Source organism: Colobus angolensis, unplaced genomic scaffold (genome assembly GCF_000951035.1).
Source record: "Colobus angolensis palliatus isolate OR3802 unplaced genomic scaffold, Cang.pa_1.0 Scaffold194, whole genome shotgun sequence".
Taxonomy (NCBI): domain Eukaryota; kingdom Metazoa; phylum Chordata; class Mammalia; order Primates; family Cercopithecidae; genus Colobus; species Colobus angolensis.
The window spans coordinates 1,650,335-1,665,274 of NW_012115088.1; the positions used below are offsets into that span (position 1 = coordinate 1,650,335).

General features: G+C 35.3%; 1 protein-coding gene across 3 annotated transcripts in view; it reads left to right on the forward strand.

The window, feature by feature from the left end:
- CSPP1 (centrosome and spindle pole associated protein 1) overlaps positions 1-14,940 on the forward strand; it is a 126,881-nt gene that overhangs the window by 21,591 nt on the left and 90,350 nt on the right. For all 3 annotated transcript variants that reach the window (XM_011940905.1, XM_011940904.1, XM_011940906.1), the window contains 4 exons: positions 1,616-1,714; positions 3,402-3,841; positions 10,834-10,932; positions 13,605-13,675. In XM_011940905.1, coding sequence (XP_011796295.1) covers positions 1,616-1,714; positions 3,402-3,841; positions 10,834-10,932; positions 13,605-13,675 — 709 coding nt within the window. The remainder of the gene's footprint in view (positions 1-1,615; positions 1,715-3,401; positions 3,842-10,833; positions 10,933-13,604; positions 13,676-14,940) is intronic.

Below are 14,940 nucleotides of genomic sequence, written 5' to 3' on the forward strand. Positions count from 1 at the left end.
ATCATAAAAGAACATCCTGCTGATTTAAATACAAATGGAAGATCACATCATTTCCCCATACTTGAATATATTTCTTTTTCAGAAATCCATGGAGTCATGTTTATGCTGTTTAAAAAAATTTTCTTGAACACATTTGTAACCATATAATTATATATTTCTTTAATATGTTGATTCTGTTGCTGTATTCAGTTATACTTAACTGAATATTCAGAATTCATTTTTTTCACCATGGGTTTCTGACTGTAAAGTTTATGTTATGTAACAGTTACTGGAATGAGTGGATGTGAAATTATAGTGAGCTTTTATGTCGGGTGCGGGTAAAGGTTCTTTGAATGCGTGATTGTGTCGCTCCATTAATACACGTGCATATTCCTTCGTGGTGAAAGTAATAAAGCACTGTATACCTCTCATAGTGACTCAGTCTCACCAGAGTATATCAGAGATCATGAAATAGTATATAAGACAAAATGGACAGTTAATAAATTTCAAAAGACAGACCTAGTTTCTTTTTTGTTTGTTTGTTTTTGAGACAAAATATCGCCCTGTCGCCCAGGCTGGAGTGCAGTGGCACAGTCTTGGCTCACTGCAACCTCCGCCTCCCCAGTTCAAGTGATTCTCCTGCCTCAGCCTCCTGAGTAGCTGGAGGCAGGATTACAGGCGCCTGCCATCCTGCCTGGCTAATTTTTTGTATTTTTAATAGAGGTGGGGGTTTCACAATGTTGGCCAGACTGGTCTCGAACTCCTGACCTCATGATCCACCCGCCTCAGCCTCCCAAAGTACTGATGTTACAGGCGTGAGCCACTGCACCTGGCTGACCTAGTTTCTTTAATACTTTTTTAGATTGTGTTGTTTTAGTGACACGGGAAATGTTAAAATTTAAGAACATTTTCTAATCTTACATATTTGTGTTTTAACAGAACATTTCATTATAATATTTTATAATCGATGATAATTTTGCCTTTTTAAGTTTAAAATATAAAGGATCCTTTTTAACCTTGGAAAGGAAATGGTTAGCTACAGGTGCTTCAGGGAGTGGGTTGGGGCATTAGGAGAGGGAGGTGTCCCTGAGAAGGAAAGAAGGAAGGTAACCCCATCATATCTCTTTGGAAACATGCTAATGACAGTTCTCTTGGCAAACACAATCATCATATTTACTAGTGGGAGAGATTTATCTCTGAATGCTTTTGGCAGAATACACCTGCTTTGTCTAGGATTGCTGCTGGGAATCAAACCTGGAATCTATGGATTTATGTGGCATGGCTCTTTGGAAAATGTCATCTAATCTCTGTTAACTATTGGAGTGTAAAATGGAGATGTTTCATGAACGAAGCAACTCCCTTCTATTAGAGACCTCATGTATTAATGGACCAAAGCATGTAGCCGTGCATATTCTTATGTGACGAGAAAGACCTGGGGAGCTGTATGAGTGTCCTCAAACCTCTTCCGACTTCTCCTATACCTTTCAGTGACATCTGTCCTTGAAATTATTAGTAAAGCTTGATTCTGGATAAGAGTTCTGATATGTATGATTCAGATTCGACATTCCGATACGACATTGAGGTATTTTTTTTCCTGAAGTTGAAGTTAACACTGCCTTTTGATTTTTATTTTAAGGAAAGGTTAAAACTTGAACGTAACGAAGAATACAATCAGTTTCTCAGGGGTAAGGAAGAATCCAGTGAAAAGTTCAGGCAGGTGGAAAAGAGTACTGAGGTAGGTTTTGCTTTTGAAGTAAATCTGTACTACCACATGTTGAATATTTTGCACTTGAAAAGTTTTTTCTATTTTAGACATTTTACTTTTTTTTTTTTTGTAAATACTTGCAAAATTAAGCCAAATTAAACCAAACACAGGACATTTAAATGTTTAGTTTTGGAAGTTGTTTTATCTCATATTGAAGAACTTTTAACATTTAATTGGGGAGATTTAATTTTAGAGATCAGTTTTGTTAAGTGATTTTCATTTATTTTTAAAAATTTAAATGAGTTTTTATGTTGACAATTCCTAGCTATATATATATATACTTTTTTTTTTTTTCAAAATTTAAGGATCAATTAGCCAGACATGGTGGCAGGTGCCTGTAATCCCAGCTACTTGGGAGGCTGAGGCAGGAGAATTGCTTGAACCTGGGAGACAGAGGTTGCAGTGAGCCAAGATTGCGTCACTGTGCTCCAGCCTGGGTGACAGAGCGAAACCTGGTGTGGAAAAAAAAAAAAAAAGAAGGATGATTGATGTATCTGGGGCCAAAACATTCAAAACATTTACCACTTTCTATATCCTTTGTGTTGAGAATTTAATTTGAAATATTTTGAAGTAATATCTCCTGGGATAGGAATTTGCATTTAGTTTATCCTCTCTTTCTTTCTTTTCTTTCTTTCTTTTTTTTTTTTTTTTTGAGATGGAGTCTTGCTTTGTCACCCAGGCTGGAGTGCAGTGGCACAGTCTCAGCTCACTGCAACCTCCGCTTCCTGGCTTCAGGTGATTCTCCTGCCTCAGCTTCCGGAGTAACTGGGATTACAGGTGCCTGCCACCATGACTGGCTAATTTTTGTATTTTTAGTAGAGATGGGGTTTCAGTATGTTGGTCAGGCTGGTCTTGAACTCCTGACCTTGTGATCCACCCTCCTTGGCCTCCCAAAGTGCTGGGATCATAGGCATGAGCCACCGTGCCCTGCCACAGAAAGGTAAAATTTTCTTCAAGTTTTTTTTTCTAAAAAAAATATATATGGGCGATTAATGTTGCCTAGGCTAGTCTTGAACTCCCAGGCTCAAGCAATCCACTGGCCTCCACCTAGAATTTTTATGTAATAAACTTTTCATAAACTGTACAATTTGATGGGTTTTAGAATATGTAAACCACAATCAAGATAACGAGCCTATCCCATATCCCCCAAAGTGGTTCTGGGACCCTTTGGAATCTGTGTGTCCTCACTGTCCTCCACTCATTCCCACGCTGTCTCCAGATCTTCCTGACCTGACTTCTATCACCCTAGACTAGTTTACATTTGATCATTTAATATAAATGGATCATACAGGATATACTAGTTTTGGGGGTGTGGCTTCTTTCACTCGGTATGATTATTTTAAGGTTCATTTGTGTTGTTGAATGTATGGATAATTCATTCCTTTTTGTTGCATAGTAAGGTTCCATTGCATGGCTGTATCAGCTTGTTTATCCCTTCCCCTGTTGATGGACATTTGAGTTATTTCTGGCTTTTGCTATTACAAGTAAAGCTCATATGAACATTCATGTAAAAACAAATACATATATATATGTGTGTGTGATTAAACAAACATCAGAGTTAAAATGATAGACTAAGTATAAATTGAGAGTTTAATTACCTTATAAGAGATAGTTTCTCATCAAGTTTTGTTTCTTTTTTCTTTTTTAAATTGAACAGCCCAAGAGTCAAAGAAATAAAAAACCTATTGGTCAAGTTAAGCCTGATTTAACTTCACAAACACAGACATCTTGCGAAAATTCAGAGGGTCCTAGAAAAGATGTCTTAACTCCTTCAGAGGCATATGAAGAACTTCTGAACCAAAGACGACTAAAGGAGGACAGATGCCGACAACTAGATGATGAACTCGAATTAAGGAATAGAAGAATTATTAAAAAAGCAAATGAAGAAGTGGGCATTTCCAACCTAAAACATCAAAGGTTTGCAAGCAAGGCTGGCATTCCAGATAGAAGATTTCACAAATTTAATGAGGATCGTGTTTTTGATAGACGATATCATAGGCCAGACCAAGATCCTGAAGTAAGTGAAGAAATGGATGAGAGGTTTAGATATGAAAGTGATTTTGATAGAAGACTTTTGAGAGTGTATACAAATGACAGGTATTTACAACTTCATTTTTATTTTCTTTATTTGCTTAATATAGCAAATTAATTGTTAATATTTGCTGTTGTTACTTTTTATGATTATACTAGGGAGAAGCAGTTTTATCATAATTAATTCTAAGTTGCTGTCAGTTTTAAGATGCATCATTATTTTATGTCCCACTGAGGGGAAAAAGAAAACACTCAAGATGGGGGCCGTGTTATAAAGTTGGAAAACTGAAAGGCTACACCCATTATGTAAAAGTATGTGAATTGGAGGTAGTCCTTCCCACAGAAAGGGACAGAGAAGAAATGCCCACATCCCAACCTTGTCAGTGAGTGGAGAGTAAAGATACAAACAACCTTCCCTGAGAATTTGAAGTGTAAATTAGTACTGATTCAAGTTCACAGTCCAAATTCATACTGCCAGTAGTGTCCAAAGAAACCTTGAGGCAAGAATTCAGAGTTTTCTCAATTCATAGTGCTCTTGGATGAGGGGAAAAATAACTGCCCGCATTAACTTGACATAAAACCAGGCTGTTCTGACTTCATATATTAAAATGTGGCTGGGCCTGGTGGCTCATGCCTGTAATCCCAGCACTTTGGGAGGCTGAGGCGGGCAGATCATGAGGTAAGGAGATGGAGACCAACTTGACCAACATGGTGAAACCCCATCTCTACTGAAAATACAAAAATTAGCCAGGCATGGAGGCACACGCCTGTAATCCCAGCTACTCAGAAGGCTGGGCAGGAGAATCGCTTGAACCCCGGGGGCTGAGGTTGCAGTGAGCGGAGATCACACCACTGCACTCCAGCCTGGGCGACAGAGCAAGACTCTGTCTCAACAGCAATAACAAAAATAAATAAAATAAAACGTGTGAAAAAAGGATACCTTAAAATAGATGAAATACAGTTTATTCCTGTAGTCATAAGTTTTTTCAATCAGATTTTCAGATGGTTTTCAGTTCCTTTGAATGTTTTTGTGACAGTATTTATAATTTCTTAACTGCTACAATGAGGTTTTATTGTATTTATCATACACTGATACTTGCCATAGTTTAACCTAACTTGTTTTGGAGTTAGGAATGAATACCTTACGGTCTCATATTTGTCATTGACTTGTTTACTTGACAAGTGTTAACACATTTTGAGCAGCTTTTGGGACCTGCTTTATTTACTAGTCCAAATAGATTAGTTTTTAAGTATTTTAGAAAAAATTTTCAGGGGTAATGCTGTACATTCAGTATTCTAACTATTAATTATGATACAAAGCTTTTACAGTTCTTTGTCTTCTACATTCTGTAGCTGTTATGTCCTCACACAATGCTCTTAATATTTACCTTGTTTTAGGTAATTTGATTGATTAAAATTTGGAAATGGCAATTATAGTTTCTCTGATCTGAATCTAATTGTTTATACTTAGAAAATTCTCCAAATCCTATAATGTTATATTTGAAAATGCTTATATATGAAGGTAGTTAAAGGCTGACTAAGCTAAAATAACTCAATTGGGGAACTGCAAGTACTCTTCAACTCTTGGTGATGATGTCTCCTTTGTACATGAGAACTTCCTTTCCCTTTATGGTATTTGTTTACCTTTAGGGTGAATGTAATGCATACCCTTTTAAGTTTGGAATTTTAAGAAACATATTATAATGGTTGCTTCTTTGTTTTTTATATATTTTAATCTATTACTTTTGTAATTATACCCGTGATAATTTTATACATGAACTGACAAATGAATATCATTCTATTTGAGAACTATCGTATCTTCTTATGTATCCCATAAATAAAATGAACTCCTTCTATATAAACTTTCCCAAATACTATTTAAGAATAGATTAAACATGAGATTGAGTGAGAATAATTCTTGTTAAATACTTCAAAGTGTTTCCTCAATATATAAATCATATTTTATGTATTTTTATTTTGTTATTATATCAACTCTGACATCTCCAAGTGTTTTTTCTTATGTGTCTCTTTAACAATTGAATTTAAAATTGGATTTATTTCAGATTTGTAGATTCCTTATTTCCACCAAAAAAAAAAAAAAAAGATTTCAGTCATTCAGTAGTTTATAAATCAACTGGTTGATAGGAGAAATGACTGTATTTGTGAAAAGTTTGAGACTAAAGAAATGTGGAACTGAGTTTCATCTCTTGCTCCAAGCATTTATTCTTAACATACTGTGCAATCTTGATCAGAAGTTCTTGACAAAAAATAATTATAATGTATCATGAGAAGTGCACAGTTAATTTTCCTTAATTCTTCTAAGTTTTCTTTGTTCTTTTTTTTTTTTTTCCTTTCCTAAAAGCATCTGGTCAATTCTAGTTTTGGTTTATAATAATTTTTTATTTTTAGTTTCAATTTTTCTCTACCCTATAAACGTTTACTTTTTTCATATACCATAATTATTAATGAAATATTTCCCCATACTTAAATATAGGAAAGCTAAAACTTTTCTCAGAATATGACGTTACCTTCCTAAACTTGTATCATGAATCACTGACAGTGTTCTTAAATATTAACAAGGTGGTTAACACTGTAATTGACAGTTGCATTGTGTGTGTATGTGTGTTGTTTATTTATTCATATTTACCAATTTAAGTAAAATTTATCATGTTTTAGGAGCTTTCTAAAGTAGAATGTAATAGCATGTCCTAAGATACTTTGAAATTTATAGGCTCTATTTAAATATAGTAATCCTAGTCTTATTTATTAACTTGAATTGTAGAAGTTAATATTTTACTTTTATTATGTTTTGCTTTAACCAATGTTAATGAGTGAAAGAAGTTTTACTTCTTAATACCCAAAGAAACCAGGTACAGGGTAGATGGGATTGGTAATAGAAAACAGTGCTACCAAAGTAAATATAAAAATTGGGAAAGAATTGAAAACAAAGAGAAAAATGGTTGTCCACAGTTAACATCTCAAGAGTTTTTCTTTAGCTTCTATTTTTTTTTTTTTTTTAAGATTAACGTGTTCATTTTTAGGATAAAGTTGGCCTGTACCCTATACCTGGTTTCTTTGGGTATTAAGATTTTTACCTGATCAGCTAGAGTTGTTGACTCATGTCTTCAAGGAAATAGGGAGAGAAATATTTTTTTCATTTAAAATACTTTTTTTTTTTTTTTAGTTAGTAGGATAGTGAAACCATTTTGCAGTTGTTTTATTCCCTCAATCATATCTGATTTGCATTTCAAAGTTATGAGTTCTGTCCCTTTCTGACAAAACCCAATATATTAAGGTATGGTAAGTGAACCTGTATATTAAAAGCCATAGAATATTTAGATAGATTTTCTATGGCTATACCACCCTGGAACGTGCCTAATCTTGTTTGATATTGGAAACTAAGTAGGCTTGGACCTGGTTAGTAATTTGATGGGAGAGTATTTAGATAGATTACTTCTGGGTCACAAGGATAGTCTTAATCTGGTACTCTCACAGTGAAACAGAAAGGGCTTCCAGGGACAAACAACCTAAACTGAACCCCTGAACTTTGGTTAGAATCAGATGGTTCTTAGACATTAGGTGAGTGCATTACTTTTGGATATTATTGTCTGTCTGTTTCCCTTTAATGTTGAGACGATTGAATAAAGAGGTAACCATAGTAAAACCACTGCTGATTCATACTAGTTGCTTTTTTCAGAGAGGACTTTTTTTGTTCAGAAAAGATTACAACAATAAATTGTGAGACCATAAAAGCTGTTTAAGTGAACTAACAGAGGTAGTTCAGAGTGATTAAATGCTAAATTTATTAGAAATATAAAAGGCACTTTTAGTAAATGAAGGAAATGCCATAAAAATTGTAGGGATATTTTAATAGAGAATAAAGTGGCCAACTTTCCAAACTATAGTTTGGCTTTTCAGCTTAATTTCCCTTCAAGGTTTCTTTTTTTTAGGTCTTATATTGGTAATTAAAAAAAAAATTATAAAATCTGTATTTGTAAACAGTAATTCTTCCTTGACTTAAAAAAGATAAGCAAATCATGTGTCATTTCATAAAATTGAATAGTATCCCTAGGATTTTATCTTTTTAGTGAAATGCTTATTTCTGCTCTTTTTTAGTCTCTTACACATTTTTCAGTCTTGATCTTATTATAATTGTTGGTGACAAAGTGGACTTTTATAATCTTGTAAATGACTTTTTTTCTGCAGTGAAAGGTATAGCTTAGAACATCTTTTCATATGTGCTGTTCACTAGGAAATCTTTTGATTTTGCTGTAGATTTTAGCAAAGAGACCTTAACCTTATACATAAATAAAATCATTTCTTAAATTAATTTAGGATGAACTTGGAAAATGACCTCTTGTGTTTATGGCATTTGCTTTACTATCTATATACACTGAAGAGCCTGTAAAAGATTTTTTAGTGTGGATACCTTGGGTGCAGTGGTGGTATAAAGATAAGCTAGAATTATTAATCTAAATATTATCTTCGGAAAACTTAACTAATAATTAAGGAAGCCACAAGCTCTATGTTAACTTTAGAAAAAGCTTTTGTATATCTAAGTGACCTTTAATTCTGGGACCCCAGGTTATGCTTTTAAGAATTTGTAACTTTACATTTCTATTTAATTTTTTTTTTTTTTTTTTTGAGACAGGGTCTTACTCTGTTGCTCAGGCTGGAGTGCAGTGGTACAGTCTTGGCTCACTGCAACCTCTGCCTTCCAGGCTCAAGCAGTCCTCCCACTTTAGCCTCCCAAGTAGCTGGGACTACAGGTATGAGCCGCCGTGCCTGGCCTCTGTTAAAGATTTTTTAAAGATTTATTATTAAAGAATGTATATAAAGAAATTATTTTTATATATAATTTTTTTTTGGCATAGATACCTCTTTACTACACCAGTGAATTTGCTTTTTGTGTTGTGTCATGGGTTCTCAAGAAAACCTCTAGGTTGGGTGATTTGCTAGGAGGATCCATAGGACTTTGGGTATAGTTGTACTCACAGTTATAATTTATTACAGCAAAATGATACAAAGCAAAATCAGCAAAGGTAAAAGGCACATGGGACAAAGTTTGAAGGAAACCAGGCACAAGCTTCCAAAGGTTCTTTCCCAGTGGTATCACACAGGAGACGCTTACTACCTCCAGCATTGAATTGTAACAATATATGAAATGTCTACCAGGAAAGCGATTAGACACTCGGTGCCCAAGGTTTTTATTGTGGGATGGTTACATAGGCATCCTGTACCTGGCATGTACCAAAATTCCAGACTTCCTGAAGAAAAGCAAGTGTTTAGCATAAACTATAGTTTGTGCAAACAGTTTAAGCACAGTGAGCTGCTCTTATCAGTTCCGCTGGTGGTTGTAACTCCCAAAATCTGTATTCCCAGGTGCCAGCCAAGGGTCAACTATATAGTCAGGCTTTTCTGAGGACAGGCAGTCTCAGGCCTGCTCTGTTAGCACTTTTCTAAAGATCCAGTATAACTGAATCTGGTTGCCTGGCAGTGTTAATTACAAATTTGAATTTGAGTTTGTATTTACCTGTTTGTTAAGTGGTATAAGTAGGGAATGACACTAAGCTGATGTGTCATTCACACATCAGAATGTGTGTGTGTGATGAATGTGTGTGTGATGTGTGATTGATTAAAAAATGGAAACCATTCATGCGTTATGCCATGTCATAGTTACTAAGATTAAAATTCCAAATAGTGTTTTCTCCACAGATAATGTTGACAGTGGCTTGTATGATGGAAACAAGTGAAGAAAGAATTTTATATGCTGGTTCTGTGGAGAGTGAGAAGTTTCTTTTTTTTTTTTCCGGAAAATTGCCATTTTTCTTAATCTGATAATGAAATTCACCTAAAATACTGAATACCACTTTAACAACCATATTTCTTTGTAATAGTCCTCTTGAGAAAGACAGTATAGTTGCGTAACTCAACAGCCATGTAAAGAAACTTTGAAATGATTATGAAATGCTGATTTTCACGGATGCCGATAAGTATTGGTATAAAAAGTCATGTTGGTTTCTGTGGTATGAGAAATTAAGCTAAAAATAAAATCAGTGTTTGCCAAATGGAAAAAAGATTGATTGAAAAACATTTTTTCATTATTACTTTCCAAAAAGGTTTTTAAAGAAGAAAATAGAAAACATACTAATCTTTCTTTTTGTTGTTTATGACCTCGTAAGTAAAGTTAGCTAATCATTTTCCCGTTAATGTTTTCCATTCGCCTATCAGTAACATTTATTCTTTCCTGTGATTTAAAGTGTTAGCAAATGTCATGATTTGTTACATTTGATTTAATTTACAGACTGCTGCTGTATTTTTAAGTTAAAAAGGTTATGACAGGGCGCGGTGGCTCATGCTTGTAATCCCAGCACTTTGGGAGGCCGAGGCGAGAGATCACAAGGTTAGGAGATCGAGACTATCCTGGCCAACAGGGTGCAACCGCATCTCTACTAAAATACAAAAAATTAGCCAGGTGTGGTGGCGCGCGCCTATAGTCCCAGCTGCTTAGGAAGCTGAGGCAGGGGAATCACTTGAACCCGGGAGGCAGAGGTTGCAGTGAACTGAGATCGTGCCACTGCACTCCTGGCAACACAGCAAGACTCCGTCTCAGGAAAAAAAAAAAAGAAGGTTATATATACAATGAAATAATTCACAGACTCTATGACTTTTGATTTAAAAAATGTTCTCATTTTGAATTTTGACTATAATCTTTGTGAGTATAGGGACTGTGTCCGAATACCCAGTAGGTGTTCAGTTCACTTTTAAATAGAATGATAAAAAAGTGCTAGTATATTTGTAGTTTTAAAAATCAAAACTTATAGAAAGTACATTAAAATAATTTATAATCTTTTTAGAAAAGATTATTACATTTAAACTCTTAGTGTCTCATTAACCAGCAGATCATACAAATTCTATTTAATTTTAGAATGTGTTTATGGTAAAACTTCATTATAACACTTTGTTCCCTTTAATGTTGCCAACATCAAATGTAAAACCACCGAAGTGTAAGAAGGTCTGTATGTGGAACATTCTTTATAAGCTAATATGTTTTTAAGGATGCATAGGAGCAGACGAGGGAATGTGCCTCCTATGGAACATGATGGGGATGTTGTAGAACAATCAAACATAAGAATTTCATCTGCTGAGAATAAAAGGTACAGTATGTAATATAAATTCTCCCCTTTAGTCATTACATTGTGAAACAGAATGTGCCTTAAACTGGCTAACTGAAAAAGTAGAAAGGTATAGTAAATTAACAGCCTTCCTTCTTAGTGAGAAGTGAATTAAAGGAAAAGAAAGGATGAGGAAGTAGTACTAAATGAAAATTGATAGTACTTTATAGCATTCTTTTAAAGAACAAGTTTTTGGTTATAAAGTGTGCCAGGGTGTTCTGAAGAAGTCTCTATCATTACAAAGTATGTAAATTTGTTTGAAATAATAAAAGAAGTGTAATTTAATGGACTAAAAATCAACTTAAAATATCTTAGAGTCATGGTGATGCAACTTATCTGGAAATAAATTGAAAATGTGGCTGGGCCCGGTGGCTCATGCCTGTAATCCCAGCATTTTGGGAGGCTGATGCAGGCGGATCACTTGAGGTCAGGAGTTCAAGACCAACCTGGCCTGGCCAACATGGTGAAACCCTTTCTACTGAAAATACAAAAAAAAAAAAAAAAAAAAATTCGCCGGGCGTGGTAATCCCTGTAATCCCTGGTAATAATCCCTGTAATCCCAGCTACTCCGGAGGCTGAGGCAGGAGAATAACTTGAACCCCGGAGGCAGAGGTTGTGGTAAGCTGAGATAGTGCCACTGCATTCCAGCCTGGGTAACAGAGTGAGACTCATCTCAAAAAAAAAAAAACAAAAAAAAATTGGGAATGTTCCTGTGGTGTGAATTTTTCTTTCAAAAGTTTATTTTTGATTTTCAGTTTATCAAGTAGATAGCTTTTATGCTTACTTTGTAAAATTAGTGCTCGTATATATTTTGTCATGTTGAAAGGAAATTATATATATTTTATCTTTATGTTCTCTTTCTACTTACAGTTTTTTATCATCTTGGTGGCATTCTGGTGTTGTACATAAGGATAAATGGTTTTGAATCTATAGTATACAGTGAAGATAATGTCATATGTCAAGACAGATGTCTGTTTTTTCTAAGAAAAACAATATATAAACACTGCTTGCAAGAAGATAATTTGCTGTTTCATTCTAATTAATTAAGTTTCCTTTGAGGATTTTTTTCCCCTTGTTTCAGTCTTCCAAGAAAGGAGGTTTTTTTTTTTTTTTTTTGAGACAGCTTTGTTGTCCATGCTGGAGTGCAGTGACATGATATAGCTCACTGAAACCTTGATTTTCCAGGCTCAAGTGACCCTCCCACCACAGCCTCTGGAGTAGTTGGGACTACAGGCATGTGCCACTATGCCTGCCTAGTTTTAAAAGAAAAAAAATTTTTTTTTTTAAATTTAGAGACAGGATCTCCGTTGTCCAGGCTGGTCTTGAACTCCCAAACTCGTGGTGGGATCTTACAGGCATAAGCCACGGCCAGGAAGGAGTGTTTTTAGGGATGATCTTTTCTAAGTGTGTGCATAGGTCACTCTTTCTCTTCTTTTTTTTTTTAAATTTATGTGCACTTTTTTTTTTTCTTTTTCTTTTTCTTCTTTTTTGAGACGAAGTCTCACTCTGTTGCCCAGACTGGAGTGCAGTGGCACAATCTTGGCTCTCTGCCTCCTGGATTCAAGTGATTCTCCTGCCTCGGCCTCCTGAGTAGCTGGGATTAGAGGCGTGCGTCACCACGCCTGGCTAATTTTTTTGTATTTTTAGTAGTGATGGGATTTCACCATGTTAGCCAGGCTGGTCTCAAACTCCTGACCTCGGGTAATTTGCCCACCTTGGCCTCCCAAAGTGCTGGGGTTACAGGCGTGAGCTACTGCACCCGGTCTTATGTGCACTTATATTCCTTTTTTTTTTTTTTTTGGAGACAGAGTCTTGTACTGTCACCCAGTCTTGAGTACAGTGGCGTGATCTTGGCTCACTGTACCCTCTGCCTCCCGGATTCAAATGATTCTTCTGCCTCTGCCTCCCAAGTAGCTGGGATTATAGGCGCATGCCACCATGCCCAGCTAATTTCTGTATTTTTAGTAGAGATGAGGTTTTACCATGTTAGCCAGGCTGGTCTCAAACTCCTGACTTCAAGCGATCTGCCCACCTTGGCCTCCCAAGGTGCTGTAATACAGGTGTTAGCCACCACACCCAGCCTGAAAAAGATTTTATTTGAGAACCTATACAGCCAGTGAAGCAAGCTGAACGTTTTTGTTTTTGTTTTTGAGATGTGTCTCACTCTTGTTGCCCAGGCTGGAGCGCAATGATGCTCTCTCGGCTCATTGCAACCTCCACTTCCTGGTTTCAAGTGATTCTCCTGCCTCAGCCTCCTGTGTAGCTGGGATTACAGGCCTCCGCCACCACACCTAGCTAATTTTTTTGTATTTTTATTAGAGACGGGGTTTCACCATGTTGGCCAGGCTGATTTCCAACTCCTGACCTCAGGCAATCCAGCCATGTAGGCCTCCCAAAGTGCTGGAATTGCAGGTGTGAGCCACCATGCCTGGCCAAAAATTTTTTTTTTTTTAAGCCTGAATACATTGGAGTTGCACTGTATAAAGAGATAGAATGCCATGATTTTACCTTAACCTTAAAAATTTGTAAATATTATAATGTCCATAGTACTTTGAAAGGCTAATAACTCATATCTATATTTTACTCTAAAATTTTGCTTCCTGAAAATTATCTGGATGTTAACTTACTCTGTTTCTCTGTCTTTTTTTCTTTAGTGCTTTAGACAATGAACCATCCAAATCTACTAATCAAGATACCTGTAGTCCTTTTGCAGGGATGCTCTTTGGTAGGCACAAAACTTCCAATTCGTTGGACTTGTACAGAGTGTCTTATAATCCTTTTTTAGTGAGAATTCAGTGTTGTAATTAATACTGTTTTTACTAATAGTAGAAAATATTTGTAAGTGCTTACTTTATGGCTAGATACTATGCTAATCATTTAGCATATATAGCTCTATGTATAATTTTATTTTGTATTTTTAAAATTTTATATATCTTTGTATTTTTATTCATGATATTCATGAACACATCTATGTGTAATTTGAAAGCTAAATTATTTAGTGATGTGCTTTCCATAGGTGATAATAAAATTATTAGTTTCAGTAATCTTTTCTTTGCAAAATGGATTGATCATTACCAATCTGTAGTGAGCTTTTAATTCCATATTTTATTAGCACTCTGTTGCAGTGTGGCTGTTTCTTACATTCTGCTTTTTAAAAATATTTTGTTTTATATATGATAGGTTTTTCCTTAATTCTTCTTTCTAGTTTCTTCAACTAGTACAAAACTGCTTTGTATATTAGTTTATTTTCTGCAAATTAAACCTTTCTTTCCTTTGTTCTTTTCATATAGTTTCTGAGAAGGTGTTTTATTCAAGTCATGATGATGGTCTAAATTTTCTGTTTATTAGAAGTCATTGCTGAATATAAGCTTGTTTTGCTGTATGACACTTGTCACAATTTAATACCAGAAACTGTGAGGAGAGCCTTGTTTCTGGTTTGTACCTTTAAATATGTAATAGAAAAGAGGTCTGTTCTTTGTGTGAAAACTGTTAGAAAAAAATGAAATTTGGTTTTAGTAAAGTATATGAAGAAATTAACACTCTAAATTCATTCAACGTAAAAACAGTAAATTAAATACTGGTTTAGAGACATATAATTGCATTATATTCTCAGGTTTTCGTTCCCTTGTGAATGACTGTTGTGAGAAAAATGGCATGCTACCTAGAATTTCATTCTAGTATATTATCTGTAGGTGAAAATTGACCGGTTTAATCAGTACCATGTAAAGGCTATATTTTTTTCTTTTATTTTTATTTACTTATTTTATTTTAAAAGGCTATATTCTTATGATTTTTTTTTTTTTTGGAAACTGAGTGTCACCCTATCGCTGAGGTTGGAGTGCAGTGGCACAGTCTTGGCTCACTGCAACCTCCACCTCCCGGGTTCAAGTGATTCTTGTGCCTCAGTCTCCTGAGTAGTTGGAATTACAGGCGTGTGCCACCATGCCTGGCTAATTTTTGTATTTTTTTAGTAGAGATGGGGTTTCACCA